At 61.5% G+C, this 19,021-nt stretch overlaps 1 protein-coding gene across 1 annotated transcript; it reads right to left on the reverse strand.

Annotated features, from left to right (window-relative positions):
• Positions 1 to 6: 6 nt before the first annotated feature.
• Positions 7 to 15,310, reverse strand: CPSF1 (cleavage and polyadenylation specific factor 1). Its single transcript, XM_082859100.1, has 37 exons — positions 15,054 to 15,310; positions 8,268 to 8,295; positions 8,033 to 8,175; positions 7,846 to 7,926; positions 7,588 to 7,739; positions 7,354 to 7,500; positions 7,077 to 7,216; positions 6,893 to 7,003; positions 6,717 to 6,810; positions 6,544 to 6,631; positions 6,350 to 6,472; positions 6,217 to 6,268; positions 6,039 to 6,133; positions 5,885 to 5,959; positions 5,723 to 5,803; positions 5,560 to 5,649; positions 5,233 to 5,343; positions 5,015 to 5,156; positions 4,751 to 4,929; positions 4,540 to 4,676; positions 4,283 to 4,457; positions 3,993 to 4,199; positions 3,835 to 3,924; positions 3,601 to 3,744; positions 3,365 to 3,517; positions 2,458 to 2,574; positions 2,270 to 2,360; positions 2,114 to 2,198; positions 1,646 to 1,787; positions 1,405 to 1,557; positions 1,152 to 1,328; positions 995 to 1,061; positions 878 to 925; positions 639 to 794; positions 430 to 559; positions 210 to 348; positions 7 to 129 (listed from the first exon to the last, which is right to left on the reverse strand). Exons 1-37 carry the CDS (start codon positions 15,195 to 15,197, stop codon positions 82 to 84), a joined length of 4,335 nt encoding a protein of 1,444 aa, XP_082715226.1. The 5' UTR covers positions 15,198 to 15,310; the 3' UTR covers positions 7 to 81.
• Positions 15,311 to 19,021: the final 3,711 nt, after the last annotated feature.

Raw genomic sequence — 19,021 nt, forward strand, 5'->3', positions numbered from 1 at the left:
ATGCTCTTCTCAAATCAAACAAATGTTTTTCTTTGTGTTTTGTACAAAAGCGGGGTGGGCAAAGTGGCAGTACCCAGGGGTCTAGAAGTGGGCAGTGACTCGGTCCGTCTCCAACAGGTCGTCCAGGATCTGTGGGGAGAGAGGTGGGTGAGGGCAGGGGGCGGGGGGGGGTGGGGGCACGTGGAGGGGCAGGGCGGCGGGCGGCTCACGATGTCGGGCGTGGTGCCAATCTTCTTGGCCAGCTCCCCGCGCTCCATGGTGCTCAGGTACAGGTAGCGGTTGAGCAGCTCCCCATCCAGGACATTGCGCACCGCATTCTGTAGGACGCGCCGGTCCACGTGCAGCATCCTGGGGGTAGGCACGGAGGCAGTGAAGAGTCAGGACAGATGCGGGGTGGTGGGAGAGGGGGGCGGGGGGCAGCAGGCTCACCGGAAGGCGCGCGGGTTGAGGCCGGCGTGGTGGGGCAGCATGGTGGTCAGTGCGTTCTGCAGCATCAGCAGCCGCCGGTAGGTCTTCTCCTGCATGGGCAGCAGGAGGCCGATGCCACCGTCCAGTGTGGCTAGAGCGGACACGGTGTGAGCCCCGTGGACCCCCACCACACCCCACTGCCACCTTAACCCCCTCTGCCCCACGCTCACCAAACCACGTGATGTGCTTATTCTCCCACACAACGGACTTCTTGCTGGGCCCTTCAGCAGCCCCCCGGCAGGGGGTCCTCCAGAACGTGTTCACGTGGGCGCCCACGTGGAAGTCCGCCCGGCGCAGCAGCCGCATGCCCCCGAAGCTCTCCTTGGCTGGGCCAGAGGGACCTCAGGTCACTGCCTGCCCGGCCCCATGCCCGACCCCCTGCCCAGGAGAGGGTGGAGGGGGCACTCACCTTCTGGCAGGTACATGTAGACCATGAGGTTGCGGTCACGGTCGGACACTAGGGAACAGAGCCCACAGTCAGCCCCAGCCCCAGTGACGTCCCGGGGACCCCAGCCCCCATGCTCACCCAGGAAGCCCAGCTGTGCACTGTCCACCATGAAGTCCACGCTGTACACTTCCAGGGGTTTGGCGTCCTAAGGACGGGAGGGGAGGGGAGGGACGGACGTCAGGGTGGGCCTGGGGCAGCACTCACCCACCCGCCGTGCAGCCCAGCCCCTCAGTACCCGGGACACGAGGCTCAGCGTCTTGCTCTCCTCCTGGTAGCGCAGCAGCGAGATGCTCTTCATGACGTCTGCGGCCAAGATGAAGTTCTTGACGCTGATCATCTGGTGGATGTAGAGCTGTGTGTCGATGAAGGCCATGCCTGTCAGCTCGCTGGCCCGCAGGCTCCACAGGAAGATCTGGGGGGTGGGAGGGGTGGGCGGTGAGTGGTGGGCGGTGAGCGGTGGGTGCCGGGGTGGGCGGAGAGGGGCAAACCTTCTGGCCGATGGCCGACACCAGGTGGCCGTTGCAGTGGCACAGGGCAGTCACGGGCCCCTTCTGCTCCTTCTCGTACAAGACCTTGAACTTGTTCTTGGTCAGGGGCTGGCCGGGCTCGGGCACCACCTCGATCACGTCCATGATCAGGATCTGTCAGGAAAGGCGGGTGGGTGATTCACAGGGGCTGCGTGCAGGCCGCTGGGCACTGCCTGCCTCCCACCCCCTGCCGGCCGCTTACCCGCCCTCGGCACGTGACCTCCTCCCCTTGCATGAGGCAGGTCCCGGCGGCTACGTAGCCCTTGAGGCCCGACACGGTTTCCTCACTGCGCAGCGACACCGTCTTCATGCAGGTCACGTGCTCCCACTCCTCTAGCTCGATCCTGCATCAGCCCAGGTCAGGACAGCAGCCCAGGTCAGGACAACTAGCCCAGGTCAGGACAGCTGCCCAGGTCGGGACAGCTAACCCAGGTCGGGACAGTTAGCCCAGGTCGGGACAGTTAGCCCAGGTCGGGACAGGAGCCCAGGTCGGGACAGCTAGCCCAGGTCGGGACAGCTAGCCCAGGTCGGGACAACTAGCCCAGGTCGGGACAGCTGCCCAGGTCGGGACAGCAGCCCAGGTCGGGACAGCAGCCCAGGTCGGGACAACAGCCCAGACCGGGACAGCTGCCCAGGCCAGCCACCAGCCCCGACCTGGGCCCAGCCTCACCTGGCGTTGGGGATGGCCTCCCAGCTGACCGGGGAGATGAGCTGGATGGAGAAGGCCTCCTGCTGAGGGTGGATGTAACGGTCATCTGCACGGACAAAGGGGTGACAGTCAGGGAGGGTGGCCCCGAGAACGGGCCCAGCCTGGGGCGCCTCGCACCTCTCTCAATGGTCTCAAACTCCTTCTCCTCGCCCGTCATGCGCGGGATGCGGGTGCACGGCGTGTTGGTGCTGGTGGCAACGGCATACACCTGGTGGGGGGAGGGCGGGGAGGGTGTCACATGCCAGAGGCCAGGCCCGCAGGCCCCAAAGGTCCCTGGTGCGGTGGGGTGGGGGGCAGTGTCAGACCTTGGACTCCACATGGTAAGCCACATAGTGGGCCGTGCAGCGCAGCGGGATCTTCCTGACAGGCCACGGGGCATCGTAGGACAGGTAGGCAGGCAAGACACTGATCCTCAGCTCGCCCTGGGTGGGGCAGGGAGTTAGCGAGGGCTGGCACACCCCAAAGGCCAAGCCGATGAACCCAGGCCTCCAAGGGCTCCCTTGGGTCAGCCCTCAGCTCTGCTGGAATGGGTGGCGAGAGACCGCAGCGTCCAGGCAAGGCCTTGGAGAGACCACGGCCCACTGTCCTGTGCTTTGTGGGCTTCCCATCCCTTCAGCCAAGCTCGCCCAGGGCTGGGACACTGGCCACAGCTGTGGTCTGGGCCGGGACAAGGGAAGAGCCAGGCTCAGGGGGTGCTGGAGGCTGCAGGCAAAGGGTGGGCGGCACACACACAGGCCACGCCAGGGTCTGCACAAACAAGCACGGGTGCCCTGCCGGGGCCCCGAGCCAGTTTCCTCCGCCCACAGTTGTAAGCGCACCAGCACCTACAAAGCACCTACCACGTCACCATCACTGAGTCCTCAGAGTGCTGACACCTTGGTGACAGGTAAGGAAACTCAGGTTCAGAGAGGGTGAGCATCTCACCCAGTCACACAGCTTCTAAGGGGCAGAGCTGGGGTCCAAGCCAGCAGAGCAGTGACTGGACCCTGGTTGCCCAGGCGGGTACCCTTGTGGGCTACAGCCTCCAGTCCCGACCTCCCCAACTCGGCCTTGGCTCCCACCACCCTCTGGACACCCCCTGACTCTCCATTCCAGGGTGCCCCCATCCCGAGCCACTGAGGGCCTCTTTTCTGGGGCCCCAGCACCTGGTCCTGCTTGGGCAGCATCGGCGAGCGTCAGAGAGCCAGGCTGGGCCGCATGGGGCCTCCCTACCTGTCTGTTGAAGTACAGGAAGCCGCGGGGGCAGTTGACGTTGTGGAATGGGGCGAAGGAGTCGATGGGGCCATCGATGCCCATGGGGTGCAGCCGCAGGGCCCCCCGGCCAGTCACCAGGAGCCAGTGGGGCGAGGGGCCGCAGATGAACACCTGGGGGCAGGCAGTGTGAGGAGGCTGCTGGGGCCGGAGCCCTGTCGGCCGCAGCCCAGGCTCCCTTGGAGCCGCCAGCCTACCCCCGAGTAGCCGTAAATGTCCTCAAAGTAGCGGAACCGCGCCACACGGCCTCGGGCCCCGGCACCCTCCTCAGCGCTGCCGCCTTCGGCCTTCTTCTTGGACGGCTTTGGCTTCTTCTCTCGGAAGTTGATGCTGTGCGGGACCTGGGGGGGCGCCGCGGCCGTGAGGGCCACGTCCTCCCCGCACCCCTGCTCCACACCCTCCCCACACCCAGCAGAGCCCAGACGCTGCACCTTCTTGAAGCGAACTTTGAGGTTCCCCTGGCTGAGCTGTGAGTCGTGGGGGAAGGCCTCGTACACGAGCAGCTCCTGGTCCACGTGCACCTGGGGGCGGGCGGGTCGTCAGGGGCGGGGGCTGCGCAGAGCCCGGGGGCGGGCGGGGCCACACTCACCAGCAAGTAGGGCCTGCGCTGGCGGCTCCCCAGCGCCACCAGCAGCACCTCCTTGACGAGGGGCAGCTCGCCCTGGCGCGTGGCCTCCTCCTTCCGGGCCTCGCCCTGGGTGGTGGGCTGACCAAAGGAGCTGTCCACCAGGACCCGCTGCCCCACAGGGAAGTTCTTCACCAGGAACACCAGCCGCCAGTCGGGGAGCTGGTAGATCTGCGGGGACAGCAGCAATTAGCTGGGCGGGGCGGGGCACGAGCGGGGGACGGGGGCCACGCTGGACATGGGGCGCCACGCACCTCCATGGTTCCGTTCTCCCGCACCAGCAGGCACCAGTGGGTGGGCTCAGCCCGGAAGGGGGTGGGGTCCCGGTCGGCGGGGGGCTGGCTGCTCCTGCGGGCCTCCTCCTTGCTGGGGCTGAAGAGGGAGCCCGAGTCTCCGTAAAGCATCTCCTCCTCGTCATCCACCGTGGGGCTGGGGGCCAGCAGACACGTCAGTCACGGGCAGCCTGCCCCAGGGACCCCGGCCCCAGCCTGCAGCCCAGCCCCACACACACCTGGTCTCTGAGCCCTGGCACTCGGCCTCTGAGCCGCTGCGGCCGCCCAGCTCGTCGCGGGCCCCGCCCAGGCGGCTCTCGGTGGTGAACAGGCCACTGACGTCCCGGTACACGCAGAGCGTAATCACCTTGGACTGCTGCGGGGACAGGGGGGCTCAGTGTGGGGGGGCGGGGGGATCAGCTGGCCCCAGGGACGGAGGAGGGAGCCTACGTGGTGCAGCGGGGGCTTGTGCAGTGCCAGGCGGTGGTGGCGGCCCCCATACGAGTCACTCTTGAGCAGGAACATGGTGACGTGGCCCTCGGCACTCATGATGACCACGTAGGGGTCGGCCACGGCGCACTGCACGATGGGGGAGCCCAGGTCCACGGGGATGAAGTGCAGCTGGTTCACTGCGGACACAGGCTGGTCAGCAAAGGGCAGTCGGCACGCACTAGCCCTGGACCCCATCCTGCCTGCCCGTGTGGCCTGGCCCACCTCCTTCCAACAGGCGGATGCCGAGTGGCGACACTTGCACGATGTAGCGATTGTCCCCGATGTTGCCAGCAAAGACTGTGGGGCCCTGCGTGGCAAAGCCGCTGGTGTCCAGCTCCATGATCTCCTGCCCCGTCTGTAGGATCTGTGGGTGACGGTGGGTGAGGTGCAGCCCCCACCAGCAGCCCCCCCGCCCCAGGCTGCCGGGCGGGCCGCATCACCATGGTGGAGTCTTCCCGGCTCAGGATAAGGAACCCGTGTCTCCGCCCATCGTCATCTGCTTCGGGGGCGCTGGGCTCCTGCTCCGCCCCCTCCCCCTTGGTGCTCTCCTCCTGTGAAGGCAGACGGAGAGCAGGAATCCCACCGCCCAGCCCCAGGTGCCCGGAGCGCCGAGCCAGAGCAAGCCCGTGGCCAAGCCCGCCTGAGCTGCAGATTGGCAGAGCCAGTGCTGGGACCGGCGGCCTCTGGGCCACCCACACACGGGCCAGGTGGGCGGCAGCTCTGGGCCCCCGCACCGCCCAGGCCTCGCCAACCTGGGGCGCACCTACCTGCTCCTTCCGCACAGGGGCGATGACTGTCCACATGTCATAGCAGCCAGGAAGCTCAAAGGTTGTCACCACCTGGGGCCGGATGCTCTTCTGGAAGGACACCAGGGGTGTCGGCAAGCGCACCCGGGCCCGCCAGGAGGCGCCACCCCTGCCCCCCACACACCTGCAGCACCGACAGGGCCCCGTTCTTCCCGTAGCCGGAGCACACCACGATCTCCAGGTCTGGCTCGGGACTGTTCTGAAACTGCATGGCGGGCAGGGGGGTGAGGACGGCAGCTCCCTGCTGCGCAGCCTGCCCCCCACTACCTCGCCCCCGAGCGGGCACCTCTTCAGAAAGGAAGGCGGGCTCGCCCATGGCGGCGTTGGCACAGGGTCCGATGTTGAGGATGCTGTCACACACCTGCGGGCACAGCAGTGGTCAGGCGGGCAGGCGGGGCAGGCGGGCCGGCAGGCGGTGACCCCTCTATGCCCAGGCTCACCTCAAAGGAGTAAGTGGCCAGCTGTGTGCCTGACTGGGCCTCGCTGCCGTACACCTCAATCTCGTCCACCTCATCCTGCGGCACTGACTTGCCCCCTACAGCATGTGGAAAGGCCACCTGAGCCCACCTGGCTGCCCAGTCCAGCCCCCGCCCTCGGCCCTCACCTCACGGCCCTCACCTGACCAGCCCGCTGTGGCGTCCACACGCTTCTTCTTGGAGGGCGGCTCCTCCTGTGAGGTAGGTGGGGTGGTGAGCAGCCCCCGAGGCCGCCCCGCATGGGAGGGCAGCGTCCCCACAGTCCCCGCACCCACCTTGTCGGCAACCTCCCGGGCGGTGCCGGCCGGGGGCTCCTGCAGCTTTTCTGTGTACTTGAGGAGCAGGGAGTTGCCCAGGCGAGAGCCAAGGAACAGGTATCCGGGCTCCATGGTGACCATCTGAAGGCAGGACGGGGGTGAGGGCGGGGTCCAGTCCGGACCCGGGGCCGCCCCCCCGAGACCCCACTCACACTAGTGGTGAGGACGCTGGCGGCGGCCTTGTCGAAGTGGAAGGCGCGGACGCTGCGCATGCCGTCCGTGATAAGCGTCAGCACGTAGCTGCCGGGAGGGACACGCTGAGCTGGCGCGGGGGACCCACACCACCCGCCAGAGAGGACGGGGCTCCCTGGAGTGGGAGACTCACATCTCACCGCCCTTGAGGGAGATGACCATCTTGTCGTAGGAGATGAAGGCTGCCTGGGCACAGTCCAGGGTGATCCGCACGCCCTCCTGGGTGCCTGTGGTGGGGAGTCAGCCAGACCCAGCAGCCTCCCGCCCCTCCCCCCCCACACCCCTCGGCCCCGGCACCCCGACACTCACGCAGGGGGAAGGCAGTGGTGCCGGTGGTGAGGCTGTTGAGGGCCACGCCGTAGGGGGGGACGCTCTGGTTCAGGTACAGCAGCGAGTTGACAGCAAAGACCACCACCCCGCCTGGAGGTGGACACGCTGATGGGTGGGGCCCAGCGCTCTCCATACCCACCCCCTCCAAGCAGCCCCACCTCACCTATGGGCTTGGGCACGGCAAGGGCCTGGGTGCAGTCAAAAGGCAGGCTGGTGAGGGACCAGATGACAGGGTGGACCTTCTGCGTGATGTTCAGCGAAATGGCCACGATGGAGCACGTGTCCTGCCGCACAGCCACCCGCCTGGGACCACGACAGCGCGTCAGTCCCCAGTCCCGCCCCACAGAGACTCGCCCAGCTCCTCCCTCCCTCCCTCCCCTGGGGCGGGCCTCTCCCCGGGTCAGGGCCACAGCCATGGCCACAGCAGCGCAGGACCTCACCCAGGCCAGGTCTGGTTGGGCTCAAACAGGATGAGCAGGGTGGGCTCGTAGTAGCCGTGCAGGAACTGCAGGTCGACAATGTTGAGAAGCTTCTCGTCCAGGGCCCTCACGTCAATGATGTAGCTGGGCAGGAAGCTGGACCTCTGCCTAGGGGCAAAGGGCTTCAGCTGGGGAGGGGTACGGGGAGGGAACCCCGGCTCGGCAGCGCCTTGCCTCCCCTGCCCGGGCACTCACCCCTCACCCACGAGCCCCTCGTGCTCCTCGGCCAGGCTCTCCCTGCGGAAGGGAAGGACCACCAGCCGCGTGCCGTAGATGAGCATGGCCGCGCAGCGCCCGTCGGGGTCCACGCGCACCCGCGGTGTGTGCACGTTCTGCACAAAGCCGTCCTGCAGGGGAGGGGCATCAGGCAGGCCCTGGCAGGGGACCCCGCGGGGGGCCAGGGGGCGGGGCGAGGCAGGGGGTGGGGCGGGGCAGGGGCGGGGCAAGGCCTACCCGCAGCTCAGGCTCCTCAAAGTAGTGCAGAGACAGGGTCTTGAGATCGTGGGTGCCCGGGTCGTACTCCACTACCGACAGCTGGGGGCGGCAGGTCAGAACCGGGCCCGCCCACCGCAGCCCCCCCCCCCGCCCGGCTCCCGCCCCCACTGCCCCCCCCCCCCCGCTCCCCGCTTCCCACTCCCACCTTGGCATCCTTGAAGCTCAGGAGCAGGGCATCCCTCTTGGCGCCCGCCAGCTGCACGCTGGCCATGGACATGACGTTGCCGAAGAAAGAGAAGGAAGCCACCAGCTCCAGCTTTTCCCGGTGCTCCCGGTGGGCCTTCCCCTCTGCGGAGAGCCAGTGGGTAGGGATCTGGGCCGCGTGCCCCAGCCGCCAACCCCCAGGTGCGTGGCCAGGCAGCCACCCTGCGCTCACTCACCTGCGCTCCTGTCATTCTTGGTCGGCACCTGTAGGAGGGAGAAGGAGGGAGGACAGTGAGGGGCCCACCTCATGGAGGGACAGGAGAAGACCACCTAAGGCCGGCCCTGCAGCCAGGAGCCCCACGGGGCTCGCCACAGTGGAGCGTGCGACCAGACACTGCTGGATACGGCCGTGCCCACAGACTCACACTGGCATCTGGGGTCCCCAGCCCGCCCCAGGGCTCCTCCTCAGGAAGCTCCCCACCCAGCTTCCCCAGCAGCCGTCCCGACACGGGACGCACAGGGTCAAAGGATGGACAGCACTCTCTGTGCACCCCCAACCCACCCCAGACTCACCCTGGGCCCAGCCATGGCTGCCACCAGCTGCCAATGACTCGTGATTGCTATGAAGAAGGAACCCCGGCTCTGCTGACATGCCGGGCGCACCCCTGAGCCCGAACTGGGCGTGACGGTGACCCCAACACAGGGCTATGGCCCTTGCCCCATCTGTGTCCTACCGACTACCTTCCCCAGGGCAGGAGGGTGTCTCCAAGTGAGCCTGGTGACATTTGAAAGGATACTACACCACAACCAAGTTGCTATTCCAAGCATACAAAGTCAGTTTACCACAAGAATGCCCATTGCTACAAGCTACCAAAGTCTCAAAATGAAGGAAAAAATCATGTATTGTTTTCAATGGATATGAAAAGCATTTGATAAAATTTAGAGCCATTCACGATAGAAATTCTTACTAACCCAAGAATACAACTTCCGTAATCAAATAAAGGTCATCCACAGTAAATCTATAACGAGTGTCGCACGTGAACTACAATGTGAAATGAGGACTGGGCCTGGACAGCCTCTCCCCTCGCCAGACACGAGGTCAAGACCCAGAGACCAACTGCGATTCTGTACAGACGCAAGACACGGAGTAAAAACGTAAATCCATTGTAAGAGACATAGGGACATACTCAAATGGTCTAACGCACCACTGGCAACACAGAAGGACGACGGAGGAAGGAAAAGGACAGAACCCATAACTGAAGAAATGACCAAAAATATTCCGCTAAGAAGCATCGGCCTACAGATTCAAGGCCAGCCAGCGAGTCCCGAAGCAGAGGGTAAATGCAAAGCACGTCGCAGTTGAAGGACAGGAAACCAAAGACAAAGACAAGTATCGTAACAGTGGTCAGAGGCAGAAAGAGACAACACCTGCATACAAACTCATATTCAGGGACTTCCCTGGTGGTCCAGTGGTTAAGACCCCGCGCTCCCAATGCAGGGGGCCCTGGTTCGATCCCTGGTCGGGGAACTAAGATCCCACACGCGTGCCACAACTAAAAAGCCCGCATGCCGCAACGAAGACCCCACGTGCCGCGAGTAAGGCCCGGTGCAGCCAAAATAAATAAACATTTTAAAAAACAAACTGATTTTCAACAGAAACTACAGAAGCCAGTGCTTTAATGTGATGAAAGAAAAAAGTCAACCTAGAATTCTAAACCCAATGAAAATATCCCTCAAAAGGGAAGTTGAGGGCTTCCCTGGTGGCGAAGTGGTTGAGAGTCCACCTGCCGATGCAGGGGACACGGGTTCGTGCCCTGGTCCGGGAGGATCCCACATGCCACGGAGCGGCTGGGCCCGTGAGTCATGGCCGCTGAGCCTGCGCGTCCGGAGCCTGTGCTCCGCAACGGGAGAGGCCACAACAGGGAGAGGCCTGCGTACCGCAAAAAAAAAAAAAAAAAAGGGAAGTTGAAATAAAAACATTTGCAGACAAACAAAAGTGGAACAAGTTCACTGACAGCAGAAACTCTTCAAGAATTGCTAATGGAAGGTCTTCAGGCTGAAGACCCCAGAGGATAAAAAAAAGCTACAACCTACTGAATAGAATAAGAATCCACGAGCCTGTGGTGTTATAAAGAAAGGAATGAATACAGGGAGAAAGGAGAGCCCACCAAGAAGGTAGCAGAGAGGGTGGGGTCAGGAGAAGCACCACAGTCGCGTCCCCGTCACCATGGACGCTGACAAACACAATCACTGCTGCTGAAACTGGAAGAGGAAGGTCTGAGCAGGAAGACGGCATTTACCGTCTCAAAGTCCCAACATCCCAGTGGGAGAGCTGGCGGGCTGCCCACCCCACCGAGCCACCTGCGGCAGCACCCAGGGACTGTGCCAAGGAGCACCACAGGACGCGCTGGCCAGGTGTGACCAGGCCTGAACCACACCAGCACCGGCATCCCGGTTCCGACCACTGGCCTGTGGTTCTGCAGAGACTTTGGTATTGTCTGAACACACGTGACATGCTGACCTCTAGCAGCCACGGGGTCCCTGCCTGCAACCTATCCTCCAGGTCCAGGAAAAAAAGACAGAGATACGGCACAATGTTCACCTTTGGGACCCTGGGTGAGTGCACGCAGGAAATCTTTATGCTTTTGCAACTTTTCTGGGTCTGAAATTATGTAAAACCGAAGTGCTAACGACAGCAATAATGTTCTGCAGAGCTTCTAACCTACGCAGGGGCAAAACCTGTGACGATAGAACAAAGCGTGCGGGTCAAGAGGATAAAGGGTTACAAGGACTCCGTGTTGTTTGGGGAAGCTCAGTGGAGCCAGATTGTAATACACCACAGAGACCTCTTGCGGCCTGAAAGGTATCAGCTAATTAGAAAATAATGCAGGCTTCCCTGGAGGCGCAGTGGTTGGGAGTCCGCCTGCCAGTGCAGGGGACACAGGGTCGAGCCCTGGGCCGGGAAGATCCCACATGCCGTGGAGCAACTAAGCCCGTGCGCCACAACTACAGAGCCTGCGTGCCTAGAGCCCGTGCACCACAACAAGAGAAGCCACCGCGATGAGAAGCCCGCGCAGGGGTAGAGCCGGAGTAGACCCGGCTCGCCGCAACCAGAGAAAGCCCACGCACAGCAACAAAGACCCGACACGGCCAAAAATAAATAAATAAAATATAAATTAATTTTTTTAGAAATTCTTAAAAATAAACAAAATTACGCATTCTTGATTTGACTCTTCCATGTAAATCTCAGAATCAAGATTATGAAATCTTACAAGAAAGCTTATGGCAACTTTGAGAAAAAGGACATGGTTTTTGGATTCATCTGAAGAAGGTATGACATCTCTACAATATCGAGACTTCCCATCCATGATACATTTTCTATTTACTTGAGACCGTGCTTAATTTCAAGGAAGTGCTATCCACTTTCTTTCCTCCCAAAGGTCACAGCTGCCCGGCCCTGCAAAGCAGCGAGACCTGCTGCTCCCGCAGCTGCCTGGGGTCTGCTTCCCCCAGGACTGAGGGACCAGGCACACGCCCCACCCCCACCATCTGCTCCCCACTCTCTCCTTCCCTCCTGTCACCACGGCAGCCCCTGCACTCGCACTTGATTCTGGGAGCAGACGGAAGACAGCCTCCAGAGGGGGCTTCCCACCCGCTCTTGAATCCGGGCTGGGGGTGGTGCTCTGAAGGGCCGTCAGTGACAAAAGGGATGCTGTGCCCCCAGGGTCTGGCCCTGACCACGAAAGCAGCTCAACTACCTCAAGGCCGCCTGCCACGAAAACCAAGCCAGCCACGTGGAGAGAAAGGGGAGAGACGTGCCCTTCAAGTCACCCAGACAAGAGCCAGAGCTCACAGAGCAGAGGCCAGGCGTCCCCACGGTCCCTGCTGTGCCACCCAAGCTCCCGGCTGCCCACAGGTGTGCCACCCTGGCGACAGCGCTGTCTGAAGCTCCAGGGCGGGCTGTCCCGCAGCAGTGACTAGGCTGACCCCCAACACGCTCACCCCCCCGAGGACTCCACCCAGCCCGCACTGCATCTCCGGCTCCCACACACTCCTCTCTCTGGTGTAAGAGTAGGCAAACTTTCCTATGAAGGGCCAGGAGCAAGTGTCTGATTCAGGCTTTGCAGCCGCATCTACTCTGTCAAGGATCTTCTTGGAATCGTTTACAGCCCTTCAGAGGCGGGCGAGCTCCCCTGGATCTTGGTGGGCTGAGAGTGGGCTGTGCGGGGGGCCCTGCACAGGCAGCTCCTTCCCTTCGGAGAAAAATGTGCCGTCTCACTCCCCTTAAAACGTCCTGCTCTTCCTACCAGTTTCTGCTCCATTTCTTCTCTTCCCTTTGCGCAAACCTCTCCCAGGAAGCTGTCTCTGTCCACTGGTACTGACCCTCCTCCTGCACCAGGCTCTTGGCCTCACTGGCCCGCACCCCTGCCTGCCACCAGACTTCCTCGTCGGGGTCACCAGGGGCCTCCAGGCCTCAGGACCCACCTGAGGCTCAGAAACATGGGAGCCAGCATCAGGTCCCCAAACGCTGCCCTCCCTCGGCCGCCAGAACACTCTCTGGCTTGGGGGCCACCTCCCTGACCAAGCCGCTCCCGACCCATCCACGGCTTCTTCCCTTCGTCCTACCCCTTGATGCTGCGGCGCCCCAGGGGCCATCTTCGGGGTGATCGCAACCTGCTGCTACCGCGTCTAAACACCACCCACAGGCTGCAGATCCCAACCCTTCCTGGACATCGACTCCAGCTGTGGAGTGAGCACCTCAAAGTGCCTGTGGTGGCCCCAGCGGCTCCCTGCGCTGGAGGTCCACGGGGCCCTGACCACTTCTAGATCAGGTTACAAAAGACATGGGGCTTCCAACCCGGCAGACTGAGCCGTCCTCGGGGAGGCTGTGTGTGGTGCGCAGCCCTGTGGAGAGGCCACACGGTGAGGAACCGAAGCCTCGAAAGAAAGCAGAAAACACAACCCCAGTGGGGCCTTCAGAGGACGGCGACCCCAGCCGACGTCTCACTGCAGCCCAAGAGACCCTGTCGGGGCCGCTCCTGGCGTCCCACCCCGAGACCCTGTGAGGCACTGCCCGCTGCTTCATGCTGCTGAGCTTTGGGGCACCTTGTGATGCAGTAACAAGTAACTCCTACGATATCCAAAATGAGCTCCTGACCCCAGTCCCTACGCCCTCCCTGCAGCCTTCTCCCTTCTCAAGTGCCGCAACTCTGCCCTGCAGGTGCCCTGCAGGCGCTCAGACCGAAATTCCGACCCAGGCAAAGCCTCGACCCTGAAGATCCTCGGCATCGCCCTGGGCTCCTCTCCCCGGCCCACCCCACATCCCTCCGTCCTGACCCAGGCGCTTCCTGCCACCTCTAGCACCCGCTGCTCCTCCGCACAGCGGCCACAGCGACCCTGGGAGACACCGTCTGGTCAGCTCGCTCCTCTGCCCAAACCTTAACTCCCCATCTGCCTCAAGTCACCACTCAGTTCCCACAATGGCCCAGACGGCCGCGGTGCCAACGCCCCACCCCCGGCCCGTCACCCCTCTGACCCTCTGCTCTCACCGGCTCACTCCTCCCTCCCTCTCCGCCGCTGGGCTGGTCCCGGAACACTGGCCCCTACTGCCCTGGGACCTTCGGCTCTGCCTGGAAGCTCTTCTCCCCACACCATCCTCCTGGCCCACTCAAATCTCACCTCCAAGGAGGGGAGCTTTAGGCCACGCCTGGCTCCATCCCATCCTGCTGGGGGGCGCAGGCACTTTCGCCTCCAGCATGTGACGTGCTGGCAGCGTGTGGTCCGCCCCCCCAGCCAGAACCAGAGCGCCACCCCGGCGGTGGCGCTCTGAGGCAGCGCTCACCGACCCCTCCCAAGACGCTGTGAACCCGTTTGTAAAGCACATAACAATGTAAAAACTTCCAGCCTGTCTCTGCAAGTTGACTGAAAACCCGTCTCAGATTTAGTAACAGCAAAGATCCTCCTGTTCAGTGTGGAACCATATATATTTATTTGCAAAATTTCTTTTTCAGTTTTGACTGAAATTTTGACAAAAGCCAAGTACTGACCTCAAAACTGCTGTAGCGCAAAAGCTTAAACTAAGATTTTTTAATGACACGTATTCAGTCGCAAAGCTCTCACATCCTTGTATATTTCACTTGCTTTGTCACGTGTGAATTAGTACAACAGTACACACGTTTAACACAAAACAAACACCCATGTCCTGAGGTAGGTCCCCAGGAAGGTGGCGTCCTCCTGGCTGCCCTCTGGCCCTGTCCACCTGCTGCCCCGCAGACGACAACCCCTCCCACCCCACCTCCACTCTGCACCCCAGTCCAACCCCTCCCCCCTCCCCCCCCTCAATTACTTCTGGCCTGCACACAGGCCTTCCTTCTGCCTGGAACCTACCCCCTCCCCATCCTTGCGCCTGGCTCTTACTCCCGGCTCCTACTCCCCCTTCAAGAACAGATGAGAAGCCGCCTCCTGCAAGAAGTCCCCCTGGACCAAACCTTACACCTCCGGCAACCAAAGCACCCCTGTATCTCCTCTACTGATGGGTTCATCACACTTTACCGACCTCCGACCCACACCTACACCCAGCCTTGTTCTCTTTGCCAGGAAAGTTCTTCCCCCAACAAACTCCTACTCTGCCTAAAACAGGCTCCTCTGATCACTCATTCTCTCCTCCATTTCCTCAGCTGCCCCTTCTGCAGGCTGCAGTGTGTCTACAGGTGTGTTCGCACGTGTGCATTTGGTCAGCGGGTGTCCTCCTGCCCCAAGTTTTTCCAGGTTTTGTTCACTACTGCATCGCTACCACCTAGCACACAGCAGGTGTTCACGTAATTTGCTAAAAAGACGAAAGAGCAAATGAGACGCGCAGGGCAGGCCTCTGAGCCCGCCAGGCGTGGGAAGAGGTGGAGGAACGTGGCAGCGAAGAGAACAGGCTCTGGACACAACCAACCACGGGGCCCGTCTGGCCTGCCTCTCCGTCTGTACCGGGCAACCCTCCCGCGTGGCGCTGCGGCTGGAGCGGGCCTACCTACCTCGGCGTCGCGGTTGAGGCGGTACACGTAGAGCTGCGATGTCCCGGCCACCACGAGGTTGCGCTCGCTGTTGTTAAAAAAGTTGCAATACATCGAGAACTCGAGGCCGGTGGGCGGATGCGCCTGCTTGTATACGGCGTACATGGCGCCGAGCCCGAGCTGCACAGGGCCGGAAGGCGACAAGATGAGCCGGGCCGCCGGCGCACGACCCCAGGACCGCCCGCCCGCCGGCCACCCACCTAGCAGTTGGAGCCGGGTGGCGGGGGACCCGTACGGCAGCGAACACGGTCCGGAAGGGCCCGGAAGCCGCGCGCCGAGGTTCCGTGTTTCTGCGCTTGCGCAGTGCCGCCAAGGCGCACTGCCGCGGGGGCGACAGCGGCCCCTGGTGGTCTGGGGCGGCCTCGAGGCGCCGCCTCCGGAGCCCCGAAAACCGAGCTCTCTCAAGATCCAGAGTCCCACTGCGGGCGAACGCAGGAGCGGGTTGGAAGCTGGACGGGGGCTGAGGCGGCTCAGAGCCGCCGGTCAGGGCCCTGCCCGCCCCAGGACCTCAGAATGGGGTCACCGCTGAGGGTCTCGCCCGCAGGAAGAGGCGAGGTCTTAGGCGCCCTGCCGGGTGCCGAAGCCCAGCTCAGCCAGACGAGCCCTCGCAGTGTGGAGGCCGGGAGGGCAGGGACCCCCGGACATAAACACTCGCCAGATTACGCCCCGGCAGGTGCCGCTACTGTGGCGGACGCCCGACTAGTCCAGGGAGAGCTTCCTGGAGATGCCGTGTCCCGTCCCTGCTCAGTGATCCCCGCAGAGCGACCCCCCGACCCCCTCCAAAGCACGCGTACTCACGACGCGCGGCCCCGACTGGCACTGGCGGTCGCGTAGCTGCCGGTGGCCCCGCCGGCCCCTCTGCGGCGCTTTGCGCGCCTCTTGCCCACTGCTCCCTCCCGAGGCCTGGCACAGCTGCCCACTTCCAGGGCCTTGGAGCCAGGACCATGCACAGCTAAGCAGTCCTCTCCTCACTTGGCAGGGACTCGCCCTAGGTACCCGCGAACAGGTCTGGGATTTAGAAACAGAATTTTTTTTTTGGTCCCCCCGCGCGGCTTGCGGGATCTTAGTCCCCCGACCAGGGATCAACCCGGGCCCCTGCAGTGGGAGCGCGGAGTCCTAACCCCTGGACCGCCAGGGAAGTCCCAAGAAACGGAATCTTAGGAAATAAAACAAGAAAGTATAGTCACAGCCGAGAAAATGGCATAGAATATGTGTTCATGTTGCAGCCAGATGCGCTCACTTGCTCATTTCAGCAACAAGGCTTCAAATCTGGACCCTTGAGTGGTGGACAAAGGGGTCACTTGGATGCCTGGGCAGGTGTGTGACCCCTAAGTCACAGCAAAGCCCTTTAAAAGTCATAACAAAACTGAACCCTGAAAAGAGGGGTAGGCTGGGGCAGAGCTTACCCTGAGCAGGAGAGAACACCCGCAGCCCATTTCTCTAGGAGCCCCGCGCCCTTTCCTAGAATTCCTGCGACGTGTAATTGTGTCAGCCGAGCCTTTGTGGGGAGCCTGCCTCCCATACTTGCTATTTTATGTAATGTATTTATATGTATTTGTAGATGTGATAGAAGTCTTGGGGGAGTGGGGGCCAGCTGCTACTCTCCCCACTCAAGCCCCTTCTTGCTGTAGCAAAATAAGCCCCCTATTCCCCTTTTCCCTTCAGGCCTTCTATTAATACATAGCCCCCTGGCAGGCTGGTTTAAGGCAGTTTGGGTATTGGGGTCAGGTACCAATGAAGAATCACGACTTACCTCGCTCCCTTGTAAACCATTATTTGAGTTTTCGTCCTCGTGTAATTACTTTATTCCTTGACTTTTTTTCTTTTTTTTTTTTTTTTTTTTTGCGGTACGCGGGCCTCTCACTGTTGTGGCCTCTCCCGTTGCGGAGCACAGGCTCCGGACGCGCAGGCTCAGCGGCCATGGCTCACGGGCCCAGCCGCTCCGCGGCACGTGGGATCTTCCCGGACCGGGGCACGAACCCGTGTCCCCTGCATCGGCAGGCGGACTCTCAACCACTGCGCCACCAGGGATGCCCTATCCCTCGATTTTTGAGAAACTGGTCCTTTTGTCATTTGTCATGTTTCCCTCCCTCCAAATCTTGATCTGGGAATAGCAGAGATATAGCCCCCGCCCCACCCCCACCCCTGCCCAACATAAAAGTGGTACCTGTTTGTCTCCATACAGAGCAGGGACTTCTCCTTCTGTTCTGGTCTTGACCCCAGAGACATGCCTTCCTCCGGCTGACCACTTTTAAATAAGCTGAATTCACACTCAGAGATATTCAGCCTGTCAGCCCCAGAGACCTGCCTTCCTCCGGCTGACCACTTTTAAATAATCTGAATTCACACTCAGAGATATTCAGCCTGTCAGCCCCAGAGACCTGCCTTCCTCCGGCTGACCACTTTTAAATAATCTGAATTCACACCCAGAGATATTCAGCCTGTCAGCCCCAGAGACCTGCCTTCCTCCGGCTGACCACTTTTAAATAATCTGAATTCACACTCAGAGATATTCAGCCTGTCAGCCCCAGAGACCTGCGTTCCTCCGGCTGACCACTTTTAAATAACCTGAATTCACACTCAGAGATACTCAGCCTGTCAGCTCTCCTTTTAAAAAATCAAAGATATGCTTTTGTCTCCGTGAAAGCATGTCTCCAAGCAAAGGCGCCTCTATTCCGGTCGTCCTGAACCAGGTGGGTGACTGCTTCAGAGGTTTTCTCTTTTGCCCAAACTCCACCTAATAAAGTTCTGATAGCATGGAAAAAAAAAAGATAACAAAAACTGTAGCCAGAGCCACGTTGAGGGTGTACTAGAGGAGGGAGCAGGGGCAGAGGTGGGGTTGTGGCCAGAACACTAACTCTCCTCGTCCAAGTCAGATGGGCATAGTCATGGCACCCACAGCGCAGGGCATCTGTGATGGGTAAACAGCTCAGTGGCCACAGAGCCCTCAGACTCGAGCCTGGCATGTGGCAAGCGCCCTGACAAAGGAATGAGAGTTTGTGTGTGGGAGAGAGGCGGTCGGTGCAGAGAGAGGCAGAGATACTGAAGGAGCGCAGTCCTGGGAGAGCAGCAGCGGGTGGGGTGCAGCTGCATTCCAGTCACACAGGAGGAGAAGGTGGGCGGAGGGACTGGGAAGTTGTAGGGCTGCCAGCAGGAAAGCAGATGTGGGCCTGCCTGGTGGACGCACTTCTTCAATGGGAAATTTAGGGAGGCTGTCAGTGGAAGTGGTGGCTCAAAGCTGCTCGAAATGGACAGTGATGGGCTGGAGGATGGTCCAAGGCTGGGGGGTGGGAGGGGTGATGGGGCTGCCAGTACAAGAAGCCAGTAGAAGCTCACATAACAGATTCTTCCCTAGAGACTTCAGAGGAGCACAGCCTGCTGCCCCCTCGATTTCAGACTTCTGCCTCCAGAACTCGGAGAAAATAAATTTCGGACGTCCTAAGGCACCCAGTGTGTGGTGGGCTGTGCTACAGCCCTAGGAAACTACCACATGGGGACTCTGAGGATGGACACTTCTGCCGAGGACAGTGGAGCAGAGCAGTAGAGGCCCGGGCCTCACGGAGGGTTGCCACACACCCTGGTCTGATTATCTCCAGGCCCATTTTTCATGAGAGAGAAACAAGCCCTCACCTGTGTAAATGCTGCTGCTTGTTTTGTTTTTTCTGCTACAAGCAAACAAATTTGATTCCTGATTGGATCCCAGGTCCTCCCTGCGGCCCTCAGACCCTGGCCCATTTCTCTGGCTTCTCTTGCCATGCATTACAGATGAGGGGACTGAGGATGGCTACTTGGAGGTCCCTGAGCTCAGCTATACTGGCTCCTCATCAGGCACCAGGCACTGCTATGGGGAGAGATACTGCCCCACCTGTCGACCTTTCTTGGTGGGAGACCCTTCCCTCCCAGCGAGGTGAGCAGGCTGGGCTCCGAGC

This window comes from Leucopleurus acutus (genome assembly GCF_964270905.1).
Source record: "Leucopleurus acutus genome assembly, chromosome: 17".
NCBI lineage: Eukaryota > Metazoa > Chordata > Mammalia > Artiodactyla > Delphinidae > Leucopleurus > Leucopleurus acutus.

Coding starts and splice junctions, on each gene's coding strand:
- CPSF1 (XM_082859100.1), bottom strand. CDS start 15,197: ATGTACGCCGTATACAAGCAGGCGCATCCGCCCACCGGCCTCGAGTTC. Junction 7,217..7,353: donor CCCAACCAGACCTGGCCTGG/GTGAGGTCCTGC, acceptor TCGTGGTCCCAG/GCGGGTGGCTGTGCGGCAGG. Junction 560..638: donor TAAGCACATCACGTGGTTTG/GTGAGCGTGGGG, acceptor TGTCCGCTCTAG/CCACACTGGACGGTGGCATC.